Here is an 18,392-nt window from a genome sequence, read left to right as displayed (position 1 = left end):
CACAAATGAAGTCCAATAAGTAGTTACTCGGAAATGGTAACTTATTATGAATGTTCATCATGAGATGGGATTCCACTGAGATGTTCTTATATGTAGCGAGATTATTCTAGAACTTACATTTTTTTTTCCATCTTTGATGTTTATTCTACTTGACTAAAGTTCTTTTTAAAGGCTACATTCTGTGTGACTTGTATGACATGAACTTAAGGCCTGCTTTCACATTGTGGTACTACTAATCAAGAAAGTACAATTGCCATCTTCCGTAACTAGAAAAAAGTAAACATGTTTATAAGCCTTTAAACAAGCTTAGAGAGAAACAGAAAAATCACTGGGCATAAGAGAACCTCTTTCCCCCTCTCCTCTGGTAGCTATCTCTGACATTTCTACTTTATTCCCTCTTTCTCAGATCCTGTTGAGGTATTTTTGACAAGCGCTAAAGGCTAAAAGTTTACTTTTCTCAAATAGGTTGTTGTACACAGTTGTATTGCTCCAGCAGCAAAGCAAGCAACTGATTTGTTTTTCCACTCTTGCTCCCCTCTTTGCACAGCATATGAATTACTTCATCTGTTGTATCAGGCAGTTTTTGTCCAGCCAAATATTCAGGTAAGGAGACATTTAGATTCCTCTGTGATCTTGTTCTGAATAAAAGGAGGTTGCCCATCCAGTAAAACGATGAAAGAAGATAAGGGTGGCCTAAATATCCTTTCTTCCCTAACTAATGTTGCTGACAGGTCAGCCTTTGCAAGTCTAAGTTAAACAAAGTTGTAGTCAGGTGTGAAGCAAATGCATTCCTGGTCATCTTGCTGATTCAACTTAAGAGACCAGGGAGGTTTTCTTTGCTTTATTGTCTGATAGCCTCCCTGGCTCGTATCTCTAGCTGTCATTTCTAAGCTTTGCCTCCTTCACTATCTTTTCTATGGCAGGAAATTCCTTCCTCCTGTTATTTATAACTAAGCAGAAATGGAAACGCATAGCACATTGAAATCATCCTGCAACACAGCAGGTAGAAAGTATCTTTCTTGACTTACTGTGCCTTTTATTTTAGCTGAGTTGAAGAATAGTTTGTTAAGGTGTCAAAATACATGATTCTTTGTCTTCCAGCCATTGGTTTTCATAAATAAATGAGGCGCAGTTTTAAGGGCGGCATTCCAATGACTCATTTTTACTTATTGTATTAAAATATTAATATTGGAAAAGCTTAAAAAGTATACAGGTTGCTTTTTGCAACTCTTCATAATAAGTATAACATTTCTGCAATGACAGCAATTTGCTTTGAAGAAGTAGAAGTTTATGGAAATTTTGTGTGTGTGTGTGTCTGGCATTGCAAACAGATGATTTATAGCAGTTAATTAATGTTTTTGCAACTAAAGCGTTGTACAGATTAGTGTCCTACCAACAATACTCATCCATTTGGTGCCTAGAAGATTCTTTATGCATTTCTAAATCAATATTATGCATGACATTTTTTGTCACCAGGGTCCATGCTGACTTTCTCACTCTTTGTAGAGAATGCCACAAAAATTTCACTTCCAGGCACACCCGATAGCTGAAGCTTAAATCAAAATAGGTTCTAATTAAGAAATAGGTTCTAATTTGCCCACATGAAAATACCACTTCCAATGATTGCATCACTTCCATAGAAACAAGATAAGAGACCGAGCAAACTTTTTGGGTCAGCACCAAGATGAATTTATTACACTTATGCAATCTATTACAAAAAAACCACAGTGAACTTGTGATGCTACTGGCAGTCTTTTTTTATTTGTTTTTCTTTTCTTCCAAATGTAATCCAAGTACTGAGATGGGCTGTTGTTTTGTTTTGTCTGCCAGTATATCAGGAGTTTGATCACCTTTTGGAGGAGCAGTCCCCCATTGAGTCGTACATCGAGTGGCTGGATTCCATGGTGGACAGATGCGTTGTAAAGGTTGGTAAACAGGAGCAAGAACCTGAGCCACTGATGTGCATTATGAGCTCTATTGAGGTCATAGATTTTTAGAAAAAATAAAAATAATTTTTTTAAAAAAAAAGAAAAAGAAAGGCATTGGTAATAAGCAGGAATAAAGCAGCAGTGGGCAAAATCTCACCAGTTTTCATGGAGAATTGCTCACATTCAGGATTCCACTTTATTCTGCACTTGTTTATTTTATCCCAAAAGATGGTATTCAAGAATGAACAGAGCTGAGATTTCCAATCAAATCAATATTTCAGGAACATGGAGAAGTAGATTAAGAGTCAGAGTTGTCCTAATGACATAGTACAAATAAAAGCATAATCTAGTCTTCTGAGATTTTTATGAAAAGGATATTTAAGCTAGTTAATTCATTTATATATAATCAAATGTAAGGATGAAAGCCTATATTACCATTCAATCAAGGGCATATTTATGTTGACTTTTGAGCTGATTTGGATACCAAGGACTTTTATTTTAATTTAAGTGCATGCAGAAGCCTACTAACAAAGCTTTAAAACATATTTTCAAAAGCAATCAGTCATCGCCATAATTTTACATAGAGTATGAAAATATGTGACTGACTATTTTAATTTCTGTCACTAACAATATTTCGTATTAGGATGTTCTATTAGAATTTCAACTCTTCATTCCAGTTCACAGAATCACAGAACATGCTGAGTTGGAAGGGACCCACAAGGATCATTGAGTCCACCTCCTAGCCTAGTTGTGAAAGCTCAGAAGCAAAAACAAAACAAAACAAAATACACTGCCTCTCTCTCCGCTGCAAAAGGGCCATACAGAAAAGAACAGATATTTCCCTGGATTACTTGAAATATTTTGATTGTTTTGGGGAACTTTTGCAATTTGAAATTCAGACCATGACTGTTAATTTTAATGAAGAACCTGAATGAATTCTAATAGATGATTGGGTAAACCTAATTCTTTAACTCACGTATGGCTATAATAAATCAATTTTTGAAGAGTTAATGCCTGAAATGTGCTTTCTGGAAAGTATTTTTCCTAGTTAAATGACTAAGTGAATTCACAAAAATAAAAACACGAAGGAACAAAAAACTTTATGGACAATACTCTCAGACACATGATGTGACTCTTGGGTATGGTCCTGTGCCCAGGAGTTGGACTCGATGATCCATGTGTGTGCCTTCCAACTCGGCATGTTCTGTGATTCTGAGTTCAAGAAGCATTTATACTCAATATTAAATCTTAATTGAACTATTAATATAAATTTTCAGTGTAGATCAAACATTATGGATTATAAATTGCTTCCTTGACTAGGAAGCAAGAATGAACATGTAAGTAATTAGGTTAAGATGAAGATCAGAGCAATTTTTTTGCAGTCCTTTCATCATTTATGAAGGAGATTCAGTCTTGAATAATACTTCATTAATTCATCTTTCTGAAGGTTGTATATGGTTATGTGCTGGTTTTCTGTCTAAGGCCATTTAGAGTTTGGGTTTTAGTAATTTATAATGTATATTTTAACATGAATATAATGGTAAGTAGTTTTCCAGTATAAAAAAAAGAAGATGGATATGTGCATCATTTAGCTGTATTGCTGGTAGAAATGTAAGTTTCTTCTTGTCAGACATATTTGTCTTCTTGCAGGTAGCTGCCAAGAGACAAGGCTCTTTGAAGAAAGTAGCTCAGCAGTTCCTCCTGATGTGGTCCTGTTTTGGCACTCGAGTGATTCGGGACATGACTTTGCACAGTGCACCCAGCTTTGGTACTTTGATTTTGTTGTAATAATTGCATGTCACAGTCAAAAAAATCTGTATCTTAGCTTGTAATGTACAGTTTAAGTGAAAATATAAACAGTTCTCACACGTCCAGGCATCATTAAAAAATAAGCTGGGGCTGCTGACATTTGGAAATAATGCTCAGATAGATGTCTGTCTTCAAGATCTAGCCAGGTGAGCTGAAAACTTTACTGCTTCCTTCTGTTTGCTGTTAGCCAGTAGCTGGAGTGATCAGTCCCCAGGCAGCTGGAGGAGTCAGTTACAGGAGCGTTCCCTAGTGCACTTCAGCACAAAGTGAGCCTGGTTACCCAAACCACTCTGACCACGTGTTGTGCCAAGAGAGATGACTTTGTGCTGAAGTGGATGAAAAGCTCTCCAGTGAACCACTTTGCCAGCTCTCCTTTTAAAGGGCATAGCATTTGAAACTGGTCTTTGCAAAATGAGTGAGCTTCTATAACCTGGACAGATTCTCTTACAATTTTTAAGATGTCAGTCAGGATGGAAAAATAGATTTTTACTTTTTAAATGAAAAAGCATCTTGCTTTTCTACGGAGCTTTAAATGGGGCTTTGTCCTGGGATACCAACAGTTCAGATTAAAATCAGTTAAAAGCAAGAATGTTTAGACTACTGTGTCATGGGTGTGAACATTCACAGTCGATTGGGACCAGATTTTATGTGAGGGATGGTTTTTGTGGTACATTTGTCTGAATATGTTAGTAGAAGATCAATAGAGAATGATTTTATATGGGCACTGAATTGAACAAGTGCAAGGATTTCTACCAGCTGAGCTTTGAAGTCCTTGATCCTTTTAGGACCACCTAACAGCATAAATTCAGATACTGTCAGACAGGCACAATATGATATTTGTATTATATATTTATATATTTATAATATATATTTATAGTATATATACTATATATTTGTATATAAATTATTTATATTTTGACCTGAAACTGCTTTCATTCCCATTGTAAAAGACTTTTCCAAACAGATATTAGTGAATCATCATTAGACATTAGGATAGTGAGTGCTCCCAAGGTGATTACAATTTCCATCTGCTAACTTGTGTTTTCAGCACCAATATCCTAGTCACGTCTATTTTCCACTTCCTTTAGGACTCATTTGCTCCTTAAGTCACTGTGTCTTTTATTGTGGGCATAAAAATAGCTGGTACTGCTTAACAGTATACTTTCCTCCAGTGTTCAAAAATCCCTTTGCATGAGTACTGAATAAATGCTGAATTTCCTTTTCTAGAACCTTGGGTTGCAGCACTTCTCTGTGCAGGCACAGTCCCGACCTGTGAAAGACACCGGTAAACAACAAATGAAAAAACATTCTGTGTTAGTGCAGTGTTGAGATTATATTGTTACTCATGAAATGCTGACTTTAAATTGCTCCTAAGGATTCATTATTGCTACTGAAATGCACATTACAACATTATTTTTGTCTGTGTTCAGGAGATGTTCGTAACCTAATCAAGCATCCTCTTGTTTCAGAGTAAGATTCACCAGAACATCTTTAATCAAATGGGGATTATCTAAATAGTCATTAGACCACTAGTTGTCTTGATGGTCTGTACAGTGATCCTCTGCTGTGATTTCTTACTTACTAGTGGAAATATTTATGAACTTGCTATATAGTGAGAAAATGAGAAGACAGAATTATTTGTTGTTGCAAGTTTGAGATGCACTACAATATAATATATCATATCTATCAAAATAACTTACCTGTTGTCTCTCTTAAAATTTTGGCATTTGAATTTGTCTCTTTTTTTGAGATCTTTAACTGCTCAGCTGAGTTTGTAGGGTTTGGGGTTTTGTTTGTGTTTTGAGTTCACTGAGTATATTTGTGTGTACAAATGTATGAGTCTTCTTGTATGGACACACACCTCTGAACATTATTTTGATATGTTTATATGTAACTACAGTCCAGAAAAGAATGGATTGGCCATAGTCGACATGTTATTCGTGGGCATGTGATTATAATTAGAACAGGATCAATAACTGCTTTTCAATTTGGCAGCCAACTCAAGAGTTTGAAGAAACCAAATTATCATACTCAGGGTGAAGCTGAGATAGTTTGTGATTTTCGTCAAATTCAGAAATCTTTTCAAAAATAAAATCAAAGATAATTCTTTTTCACCTGTCAGATTTTGGTGCTTAGACCACCAAGGAAGTTGGAATACCTGGCACTGGAGTGACTGGCACAGAGATTTGATTCTGCAGAGCTTTTAAGAGTGGTGGCATGGGCAGGTTGAAACAATCCCTGGCAGAAGAAAAAAGCTTCTCTCTCTTGCTCCCTCTCTCTTTTTCTCTCTGCCTGCCTCCCTCCCTCCCTTCTTCCTGCCTATGCATATCAAAGGCACAGTTGGTGGCACTGTTTGGGTAATGCATCCAGTGTATAAAGTAACTAATTAGTAATAGAAGCTCCATGATTTTGTCCTGGAAATCTCGCTGTTGTTTTGCTAGTTACATGTAATTGCTGTATCCCTTAATAGTTGCTGATGCTTACTATGCCTTAGCTTAGTAATCACTGTCATAGTTTCTGTTAACTCCTGAAAATCAGAGCCAAATACTATTTATCATTGTAACTACAGTCTCTTGAATGACTTCTTACCTTTTCCTAAAGAAGTAATTGGTTTGCCAGCCACAGCTGGATCTATTTCAGTATTTAAAGATGCACTTGAAAGAACTAGAGTTTCACATGAGAAACAGTAGATTGCAAACACAGAATAAACTATGGTACATCATGCTGAATAGCCATTCACTGCGAGGCTGAAATGCATGCCCTGATATTGGTTTCAGTCTATAGCTTATATTTAATTCAACCCATTTAAAAATGTAAAAATATTGCATTCATTCAGTACGAAAAACTTGTTTGTTTGGTGTCTTTCACACAAACTCTGGGCTCAAAAACTCTATGCAGAGTTTAAAAATACACAGTGGGAGAAATAATAGGAGAGGAAGAGAGAAATTCAAAAGAGCGACAAGGGCACTGGAGTGTTTTTAAGTGCTGCATTCAGTATTGCCAACATCAAGTCTTCAAAATAAAGCATCAGACCCCCCGAAAGCAAACACATTTTTTAAAATAGCAGATCTTGGGTTCCTGTCATTTGCTTGCTATCATTACAGTGTTTAGGGTTCACACATAAAGTGTTTTTATGAAACTACAACCAGCTTTCCTTATTTTTATTTTTAATTAAAACTGAGTAAGGAGTTTGATGGAAAATACTAAATACCTTAGTTTTATATCACCATATGAAGTTTGCCAGCATTTTGTCCTGTTTTTTTTTTTTTTTTGCCTTGAAAATACCTGTTGGTAGTAACTGCACTAGAGTAAACAGAAACTTTCAACTGAAAAACTCTAGTCAGAAGAAGACTGAGCATTTTGTGGAGATTCTTGATAATCTAGGTTTCCAGTGGGGAAATTCTAGGTCAATAACAAGGGGATCAGTCATGTCTACTGTCTTTATTGTGCTGCTTAGTTGAATAGTATTTTATTTAACAAGATTTTGAGCTAAAAAATTTCTAAAAATGTTCTCTGCAGTAGTTAAGTGAAGGTCCCCCGCTATTTATCCTTGAAAGGCTGGGGAAACTTGTTACCATTTTGATTTGTGTAGTCACATGAAACAAATGAAGAACTGGAATGCTTCAGGTTCACCAGCAGCCAAAGATTCCAGCTCATTGCAAAGGTGTTGCAATGACTGTGTCCTTTTTCTGTGCTGCCTTGCCCAAGAGCACAGAGGCCCGGTGGAAACCTCCCAGGGTGTGTGCTCAGCTCATAGCAGTGATGACAGAAGCCATGCAGGGCTGGACTGAGAGAATGAAACACAAAGACCATCCAAGTGACAAAGAAAAAGTCTGTGCTCAGCGCCTTGAAAGCTGAATTGCCGATTAGATTTAAATAAGGATATAGGGTCTTTCAAACCACTTCTGCCCTTCAACAGAATGTTTGAGTACAGAAGTTAGAGTAGGAGTAGTTATGCTTTGTTGTGATGAAAACTGGCGTATCGAGATAAACCTTTGCTGTGAAGAAACCAGTCACTATGAAATTTGATTGTATTTGGAACTTGTTTGATCTTTTTCTCATGGAAGTATTTCTCCTCTAATGTAGTAATGGAATTTCCAAAGGAATACATCCAGATGAGGAGTTTCTTTTGGTTTTCTTTTTGTCTTGCAGTAGTTGATCGCTGTTTCCAGCTCAGCTGATGATTTTTCTCTTAGTTTAAACTAGCTGCTGGACAGGCTGTTATGTTAACCTGACTGTATTTGCACTTGTCAGAGTTATTTAGTAACTTGGATGAACATGTAATAATCCATGCCAGTATAAACCCCATTGGATGAGAAAGTTCTGTTTGGAGCCATTACAGGTACTTGACATCATGGAATCTATTGCATAAACTGACTCAACTCCAACTTGATACTTCTCAGTCCTCCCCTGCAGATGGGTGTTGGTCTGTTCAGGAGGGCACCACACAATATCTTAGCTCTGATGCTTTGCTCCTCTTACTTTTCCCTGAAATGCATCTATGCTCTATGCTTACATATCTTTTTTTTCTTGTGGCTATTTGTGCTCTAGGGCAAACATTTCTTCACCATACCTGATACGTATCCTTCTTTATAAATTATGGGAAGCAACTCACTTCTTTTCTGCAAAATAAAGCCAACTGTGCATTTTTTAGTCATTTAAAATCTATTATCTGTTGCCCACACCCTTCTGGTAATCTTCTCCATACCAGTTTCTACTTGTATTAATTTCTCTTGAACATGGGTAACTAGAGTTATATGCAATGTTCTAAGTGAGGTTTCACCAGTGCCTTGTGCAACAGTATTAATATTTCTGTTTCTATAAGGAATTATATAAATCAGGGGATGATATAAGTCTCCAAGGGCAGGACTTCTTACAGCATGCTATTAAACTTCATTTCCATTACTATGGTCCATAGTATCACCCAGTCCTTCCTCCTAACAACATTAGCAAGTTCTCCATCTGTATTCAAATCTTACTTGAGGATTTGTGGCGGATAGCTATCCGTATAATCTCCTTTCACTATTGATTTTCAAAGTACTTTTTTAACTCCATACTCCACATATTCTTTTGCCCATGCTCTTCCCTTAATTCCTTAAGCCTTTAAGTTTTCCACATTCCTGTAATGGCAGTTAAGAGGCAGTATCAAGGGCATCTCCATAGTTAAGCACAGAAACAGGCCAAATGTTATGCTGCTATGATTCAAACTGATAATTAGGAAATGGTAGCGTAGTACTTCTTCAGTAGAAGAACTATGACAGAGCAAAGCTTTGGCACAAATCTTTTCCTTTGAGACATCTACAGTTGCTGCTATTGTCTCCATGTTTGGCAGATACTGCACTGGGGAGATACCATCAAGAGATTTGAAAGGTTGCTTCTACCTTCCTATTGATTAGTCTCATTTCTTTGGCACAGGTAGTTCAGAAAATTCATACCAGGATGTGTTGCTAAGGCAGCCAGTTCGGGATTCTACTTCTGACAGATAATTATATCTGACCCTTTAGATAAAACGAAACCATTTCACTGTAATGCAACTGTCAAAATTGTCATTCAATGCTAATGTAGGAGAAGAAAAATCCATCAAGTTCCAGCTTTCAGTTAGGTGACTTTCTTGCACCCTAGACCACAATTGGTTGTAGAAGCCTGTATAAATCCAGGAATGAACAGGGTTTACTACTCACCAGTTTTATTTTGACCTCTCCTACCTCCAGTAAGAGAGATACTTCAGTGGCAGTAACATATGGAGGCAGTCCTAGCAGTACCGTTTGTGTTGAGCATCATAATAATTGGTTTAATGAGTGTATTGAGACAGTCAATGGCTTTTTTGTTTTTTCACTTTATTACCAGGGTCGTTTCACCTTATTCACTTGATGTTTGATGACTACGTATTGTACCTGCTAGAATCACTCCATTGTCAGGAGAAAGCTAATGAGCTAATGAGGGCAATGAAAGGAGAAGGAAGCACAGGTGAGTTTGTTCTTTTATTAATCATGTAATTTTATTCCATTGGTTTCTCTATTTTCTATGTGGGGATATTTCTTTATCCTTATCTAACCCACTGAGGCTTATCTAGGAGCAAGGTGGTTTTCAGTTCAATTGTGACATGAAATAAATCATTTGACAGGCATCCCTGGTTAACACATTCTGGAAGAGATCTGCCTGCTTCCCAGTGTCACTCTGGATGTCTGAAATCCCATTCTTAAGCACTCAGTCAGTGTTTCACTAAGAAATTTTTGTACTGAAACTTTTACCTTAGTTATTCTGTCTAATTGATTACTGCGTTTCAGTGGACCCAGTGTTAATAAATTCACCGATATCAGTGGATTTTTACCAGTCTAAATAAGAGGAAGAGATATCAGAAGTGAGAAAAGACAAACCCTGGAGCTATTGTTTCTGGTACCCTTATGTTCTGAGTGCCTGTACGGAAGGAGATTCTGAGTCCTGCTCCACTCTACACTGCCTTGCCAGAACAGAAGCAAGCAGAGGTTGCCTTTAGTCTTTCTACTCTGGGCAATCCCTTGCGATGAGGGGTCCTCAATGATCTTCCCTCCTTGAATCTCCCATTAATTTTGTCAAGTTAAACCTCTCTGTCACCTTTGGAAAGCTTCATTTTCCGTTTTAGCTGTGGTTTAATGTGTCAGCTTGTAGATTTATGGGAAGAGGAACATTTCAGTGGTTAGAGTAATATCTTCTATGTGGTTGAAAGACTTGGATTTAATTCACTGCCCTGCCATAGCCTCTTGGGTTTTTAACAAACAAGTTGCTTATCCTTGCATATTTTCCACTACCTTTAGCAGTTAAACCATCCAGGATGTCATCCTCTTTAGTCAACAAAGAAAGAGGATCGTGACAAAAACCACTGGAATCCCCTGGAGATTCCTGTTTCTTTCCCATGTCTCTAGAAGGTGTAGGAGCGCCTAACTCAGAGTGGACTCCTAATTTTAGATATGTAATAGCACATTACAGGGATATAAGCCTTAAGCTGTCCATGCATGAGTTTCCTATCCATACAATAGCAAAAGTGGTACTTTCCTTGAAGAAGTCTTATGTACATTGAGGGTTGTAATGCTGAATGTTACAGAAGTACTTCTTTCAAAGATTTGTGGTTTCTGCTATATATTTCTTACGCTCTATGGAACTTAACTGCTTGAATTAATATTTTTTTTAGTTTCCCTGAGTCTACCTTTAGCTATGTTTTATGATTTCTCTCTCATTCTGCAGCAGAAATACGAGAAGAAATTATTCTGAGTGAAGCAGCTCCTCCAACTCCCTCCCCAGTGCCGTTCTCCCCCGCTAAATCTGCCACCTCAGTGGAAGTGCCCTCTGCCCCATCACCCATCAGCAATCAGTCCCCAGAGTACGGTGGCATAACAGCTACTACAGGTAGGTAGGCTTAGGCAACTAAATCTACTTGAAGGTGGCTTTCGCGCTTGGTGACCTGATATTGAGCTCGAGAAGATGATGTGCTGGCTTGCAAGATATGAGAAGCCTTCCTAAACCAGAAATCTGTTCTCACTGTATCCAAACATGATGTGCAGTCTATCAGGAAAAAGATATGATATTTGGATATTTTATGCATTTGAAGGAAATGTACCACGTATTTTAGGTTTTGTGAGATTTTCAAAATCTCAATTCAATACTGACTCAGGAATTCCTACAGGGTGAAGTGAGACATGGGTATCTTTCAATGCATTTCACTCCCAAATATGTTTAAATAGCTGTGCAAGTTTCTCTTGGGAATGTTTTACATATCGCTGATAAATTTCATCTGTCAGTGTTAGAGACTAGGAATTACATGTTTGAAGCCTATTTTCAGTTTTATACTCTATAATTGCAATTCACGACGCTGTTGTATTCTGGTGGGCCCACAGATTAAAAAAAATCTGCACTTAAAGGTTGTCTTAAATTTGTTGGTAGGATTGACAGAAAACAATAAGCATAAAACTAGCTTCTTGTTTGGGTTGTATAAATGGTCATCATCCTCTTTACTCTAATGTAAAACTCATTACCTTTTGGATGTGGGCAGGACAGTCTGCTTGTATGAAAAAAAGAGTGTGTTTTCTTAATTCATGGAAAGAAACTTTCAGAAAGCATTTCAGGCAGTGAAATTCCAGCTTTACTGCTTCTCAGTGAAAAGGGTGTATAATCAGAATGTGGAAACTCTCGCTTTTGTGATGTACTAGAAAAGTTACAAAATCTTCTTGAAAAATGTCATAAAATGATGACTTACCACACTAGAGAATTTGGCAGTGGCTGGACAACTAATAAATCTTTCTGAAAAATATTTTTCATGTTTTCAAAGGCGCCACAGGGAAACATAATGAATAATTGTGGTGGAAAGAGATTTAAAAACATTTCTCCCTACATCACAACTTAAGGTTTTCTCACTGCTGGAGACAATATATTTTTAGGAGGGAAATAGGATGGTATTACACCCAGGACAGTTAGACGAGAGACAAATGATTCCCAGACATGGTAGGTTTAGATCAGTCAACAGTGGAGGTGGTGTATATCTGTGACTCTTGTTGAAACGTTGATTTTACAGGTAATTTGGTCTGTAGGCATTGTGGTCCAATGAGATCGTTGTGATGTCAGAGCCAGAACTTAGTATGACACAGGGCTGTCATCATCATCATGGCTGGGCTTCGTGAACGAAGATTTGGGAAGGACTCTACCCACATTTGCTACAAGCACACTGGTGGCTGAAAAGGCCAATGCAAGGTTGACACATCTGGTTGCAAAAGGCGCAGCAGAAAGACTCCTTAGGTGGTATCGACAAGACACGATTCTTTCTGCGTTGTCTTTTCTCCTCAAGAGTGATCCTGTGTGTGTTCTCAAAGGAAGCAGCAGCGTTATAGATGGTGTGTCTCCAGGCCTTCCAATTGGAGGCCAGAGTAGACCAGTGATGATGATCAATATGGCCAAGGCTGAGATGTTGTTTCAGGGAGTCCTTGTATCTTCTCTTCGGGGCTCCTCTCTTGCGGCAAGTTCACCATAGAGCAGGATCTTAGGGAGGTGGTGGTCCTTCATTCTTGAGACATGCCCTGCCCAACGTAGCTGTGTTCTCAGCAACATGGCCTCAATACTTGTAAGTGCTGCCTGTTCTAGAACAGATGTATTGGTCACATAATCTGACCAGCTGTACCCAGAAGTAAAAGACTGCAAAGAAGGAAACTGTGTTCTCTCCAGGGCCATTGACAGCAATGGAGATTTGAGGGACTTGTGTTTAGGGTGCAGATACCATAACTCTGTCTGATTATCACATAATAGTTAACCCAGAGCTTATTCCATATTTCTATAATGGGCGTTTTGCCAGGTATCTGAGCTTCCACCTTCAGCTTACTTAACTTACGCACAACTCTAGGCAGGTCTAAGAACTGTGTAAATCTTATGTATCCCCCCCGAGTCCCACCAGTAATGCAAAGGAATGGCTTTACACAAACATTACAATCTCTTTTTTTTCATCTTGTCCATTATTTTATTACAGTCTGATTTATTCTCTCCCTCTAATATTTTTATTGAATCATAGAATGGTTTGGGTTGGAAGGGACCCTAAAGATCACCTAGTTCCGACCCCCCTGCCATGGGCAGGGATACTTTCCAGTAGACCAAGTTGCACAGAGCTCCATCCATCCTGGCCTTGAACACTTCCATGGATAGGGCATCCACAACTTCTCTGGGCAAGATGTTCCAATGCTTCATCACCCTCACAGTAAAGAATATTTTCCCTAATATGTAGTTTAAACCTACTGTCTTTCAGTTTGAAGCCATTTCTCCTTGTCCTGTCACTCCATGCCTTTGTAAATAATCTCTCTCCATCTTCCTTCTAGGCTCCCTTCAGGTACTGGAAGTCCACAATTAGGTCACCCTGAAGCCTTCTCTTTTCCAGGCTGAACAAACCCAGTTCTCTCAGCCTTTCCTCACTGGAGAGGCGCTCCATCCCTCTAATCATCTTGGTGACCTTCCTCTGGACTCGCTCCAACAGGTCAATGTCCTTCCTGTGCTGGGGACCCCACAGCTGGATGCAGTGCTCCAGGTGGGGACTCACCAGAGCAGAGCAGAGGTGCAGAATCACCTACCTTGCCCTGTTGGCTGTGCTGTTTGTCATGCAGCCCAGGATGCAATTGGCTTTCTGGGCTGTGAGCACACATTGCCAGTTCAAGTCCAGCCTCTCATTTACTGGCAACCCCAAGTCCTTCTCAGCAGAGCTGTTCTCCATCCGTTCATCCCCCAGCCTATGTTGATACTGTTGATACTGATGGAGATGTTTGCCCCAACCCAGGTGCAGCACCTTGTACTTGGTCTTGTTAAATCTCATGAGAATCCCATGGGCCCATTTCTCGAGCTTGTCCAGGTCCTCTGGATGGCATCCCATCTTTCAGGTGTGTCAACTGCACCATTTAGCTTGGAGTAATCTGCGAATTTGCTGAGGGTGCACTCAATCCCTTATCTATATCACTAAGGTATTAAATAACACTGATCTCAGTAAGGACCCCTGAGGGACACCACTTGTCACTTATGTCCATCGGGACTCAGAGCTGTTGCATCTACCCTCTAGATGCAATTGTCCAACCACTTTCTTATCCACATAGCAGTCCCCTTATCAAATCCATCTCTCTCCGATTTAGAGAGAAGGATGTAGTGGGGGACTATGCCAAAGACTTTCCAGAAAGATAAATGACAGATAAATCACATCTGTAACCTTTCTCTTCTCCACTGATACAATCGCTTCATCATAGAAGGCCATTAGATTGGTCATGCAGGGCTTGCCCTTTTTGAAATTGTGCTGGTTGTCCCAAATTACCTCCTTGTCCTCCATGTGTTTTAGCATAGCTCCCAGGAGGATGTGTTCCATGATGTTCCCAGGCACAGAGGTAAGGCTGACAGGTCAGTAGTTCTCAGGGTCCTCCTTTCTACCCTTTATAAAGATCGGTACAATGTTTCCCCTTTTCCAGTCACCTGGGACTTCACCTGACTGCCATGACTTTTCAAACATCATGAAGAGTGCCTTGGCAACTACATCAGCCAAGGAGACTGGGATGCCTCTCTTTTGGGTCCCATATGACATAAATGTCCCATTTATGTACATACAGGTTGCTCAGAGGGTTTTGAACCTGATCTTTACTTACAGATGTAAGTATGTTAGTATGTCCTGCTAAGGCCAAGGTCTGCTAGTGTGAAGTCTCAAGCCAGAAACAAGATGGTTTGGGGACAATTGTGGAAGAACCTACTCCCACAGTACAGCAGTAGAACTTGATGTAGTTTTTCCCACATCAGAACTTTTTAGGCAAGAAAATTATTTCTGATTATTTTTACATTTTTTAAAAAATTTTGTTGTGTTGAATTGGATTTTACTCTTGCCATCTGGTGCAGTGTCACTTCTGTGAGTGTGAAAATAATTTTTGCCTAGCATAAACCAAACTTGTCAATACAAGTAGTGGTCTGGTTAAGATTAAATATGAGTATGTGGCTGTTTCTTGTTCATAATTTGGGCAATTAATAATACCTCTGTTTCCCATGTTCATCATGTAGATGGACTGATCACCTTTCTAGTTTGCTAACCATTACACCATGGAATGCACTGTTAATTCACATAAAGCAATATGAAATAACAACTGTGTCTCAGATACAGGAAATTGCTATACTTTAAAATAGGAGTGCTGAAGATGCATTGCATATACTAAAACTATTTTATATACAGATCTGTGGCATTAATACAAAGAATATTTTGGAAACGTGTTCTGGAAAGGTGTATTTAAAGTATTCATTTTCATCCCTGTCTTTTATGAGGTAAATGTAAAACTCTGCTTTGCACATCTTGAGAACTAGTTCCATTGGTTACCATTAGCTTTCAGTTCCCCAACTTAAAGTATCATTAACTCTTTCTTGTTTTTGGAATTAGCAATAAAAGTTAACTATTAAACTTGCATTTTAACCTCTTTGCCTTCAGTCAGTGGTCAGTGCAAAACCAAATTAAACTGTTGCAATTACATGATACTGAGCAAAAGAAAGGTAAACGCTATGTATCACAGTCTGTGGTAGAACATCTGGCATGGCATTGCTAACATTTTATTTAAAACTTTTTGTTAGGTTACTAGACATTTAAAAGGCTAATTAGTCTTCATCCTTTCTAAATCACAAAGGCCAGATTAATGATTATTCAAACTGCAACAATATTGTAATAAAATTGATAGCGGTATGGCTGACTATGCTGCTCCCTCTTAAAGCCCCTCTTAAAGTTTTTATTACTCATTTACCAATGTAATCATTTTTAGATGGCACAGAATTAACTCTGAATAGTAAGTAGTTCCTAATGTGTTATTAAACTATGGAGTTTACTGTTCAGTTTCAAAAAATATATGCTTAAAATGAGTCTTCAGGTCAGCAGTGGTCATTAAGGGTCGCTGTTTTTCTAAGTCCGGGCTAGGTGTTAAAGATCTGGGAGTACTTGCACAGAGCTACCACTTCTCATATTTGTGTATGAGTAGAACAAATTTTGGGGTTTTTTTCGTAAAGCTTTAGCTCCTGGACTTACACGAGTATTTGAGAACATCAGCTCTTCTCCAAAAATCAGTTCAATTCTAATAGCTGCAGAGTATAAAAGTCAAGGGTTCCAACTTCAAAAGGCAATTCTCCCTTTCAAATGGAAGGGCTTGTGTTTTTCTAAAGCTGATAGGTAAGGTAATCTGTTCATTGTGGGAGGACGTGAGGGGGGTCTGACTGGATTTCTGTTTGCTTGAGGTTGACAGTACTGCTTACTATGAGACACAGTACACAGTGCTCTGAGTGTTTCACTTGTATTGTCATGGTCATTTACTCCAGCATAAAGCAGATATAAAATGCAGCACCATGAAGCAGCTTTTGGGGTTTTTGTGCACTGGTGTACATGATGACACCAATAACAACAGGGCTCTTGCTGGACTAAGAGCAGTTCCATTTATATTTGGCTCCTCTGCAGGTCAGATGACCTCTTGGTTAGTATCCCCAAAATCACTCTTTTTTTTTCAAAGAGAAAAGAAAAAGGAGTGATAATAAGTGAATTTCCCTATTTTAATCAAATCCTGCATGTTCAGAACACAAAGCAGAGCAAACTGTTGCTCAATCACTATTGTTTTTGCTTATTTCAAAAAAGCAGTTCAGTTGGGTTCAGTCATATCTAAAAGAGACTTCATCTCCTGGAGTTCAATTCTGTGACTAGCTGAGGAAATTAATCATTGAGGACTGGGACACAGGCATATTGAATACAATATTAGATAAAATGCAAGGGATCTTTTGGCCCTTTTATTACTCTTTGTGTTAGAGGTAGGAAGGTCATGAGATTTTTGGATTAATGGTCAATTTCTTTCTGGGAAAAAATAAAATCTGGTCAAAGTAAATTTGTGTTTTATGGAAAAGTGAAAAAAAAGTGAAAAAACCCCTCCCCAAAAATAATGTTACCTAAAAATAAGTATTTGGGTTTTTTCACCATCTTTGTTCTCCTTCTTTCTTTTCTCTTTGTTTTGCCTATTGAATTTAGGCTTGTTTTGAAACAAAGTTTCAAATTTTCTTTTGGAAGATAACACTTGAAAAATATGTTGACCTTTTGAAATTGAAATGTTTCATAAAAATATTCTGTAGACAAGTTGTTGATAATTTCAAAACAGTTTTTCTCATGTTTTCAAATGAAGCTATTTGGTGACCACATAAGTAGTTTTGGGCCCTTCCACAGAAACTTTTTTAGCGAAGGCAGCTTCCTTAAATATTTGCCTCAACTCAAGGAACCTTGACTGCTTATATCCACAGCAACAGTGATGGGCTGGATTATCTTTGGTCTCAGGGATCTCAATGGTCCTCTGCAATGGGAGGACATGAAAGACTGAAAATTCAAGTCAGTGGCAGAAAATGCAGGCATGTGAAAACAGACCTATCACAAACACCCTTGGCCATAGTACAAGGATGTCTATTATAAGAACAACAAATCACACCCTGCTGAAATATTTCAAGCTGGACTTACCTTGTGGAGCTCAGAATGCCTTCATTCAGCCCTAGAATTAAGCATTTCCCATTTTAAAAAAATATTTGCCTGATTTTGCCAAATAAAATCACACATACCTGAGGAAAATTATTCACAGCTGAGATAGGCTATTCATTCCCCAAAGCCATGGAGTGGGCACAGACCTGGTAGTATAATCACTTCCCCCTCTGAATTATGCCCTTTGATACTACAGGAAGTCCTAGAATCCATACTGAAAAAAAACTAGTCACCTCCTGCAATTCCTTTTAGCTGATGAAAAAGAGTCAAGAGTGCCCAGAGACCCCCAAACTTGTGTTCACATTGGGCTAAATTCAGTGTTCTGGTCCTCATTTACAGGGTAATCTCAGCCAGTATGGTCATGACCTCCAGCGAGAGCTATGTTATACTGGAACAATGGATCTGTCAACCTCCTGAGTGAAAGGGGTGTGTGCAAAGGACAAAGGTTTCTCAGCAGCTGGCTCGTGAAACTGGAGTTCCTGCCTGGAAGGGATCAGGATGATTAAAAAACTCAGCACCTTCTAAACAAAATGGAAAACCCACTTCTTTGCTCTTTGCTCTTCCCACAAACACTCTACATGAAAAAAGAAATTAAGTCCAGTCCCTGCTGCCACAAAAAAAAAAAGAAGAAAAAAAAAAGAAAT

At 38.5% G+C, this 18,392-nt stretch overlaps 1 protein-coding gene across 2 annotated transcripts in view; it reads left to right on the top strand.

Moving 5' to 3' along the window:
• RFX4 (regulatory factor X4) overlaps positions 1-18,392 on the top strand; it is a 91,781-nt gene that overhangs the window by 59,547 nt on the left and 13,842 nt on the right. For both annotated transcript variants that reach the window (XM_032689512.1, XM_032689513.1), the window contains 4 exons: positions 1,831-1,925; positions 3,579-3,696; positions 9,585-9,704; positions 10,959-11,120. In XM_032689512.1, the coding sequence (XP_032545403.1) occupies positions 1,831-1,925; positions 3,579-3,696; positions 9,585-9,704; positions 10,959-11,120 (495 nt within the window). The remainder of the gene's footprint in view (positions 1-1,830; positions 1,926-3,578; positions 3,697-9,584; positions 9,705-10,958; positions 11,121-18,392) is intronic.

This window comes from Chiroxiphia lanceolata, chromosome 5, assembly GCF_009829145.1.
Source record: "Chiroxiphia lanceolata isolate bChiLan1 chromosome 5, bChiLan1.pri, whole genome shotgun sequence".
In the NCBI taxonomy this organism is placed as follows: Eukaryota; Metazoa; Chordata; class Aves; order Passeriformes; family Pipridae; genus Chiroxiphia; species Chiroxiphia lanceolata.
Note: the sequence above shows the minus strand (reverse complement) of the source record. Positions and strands in the feature narration are given on the sequence as shown.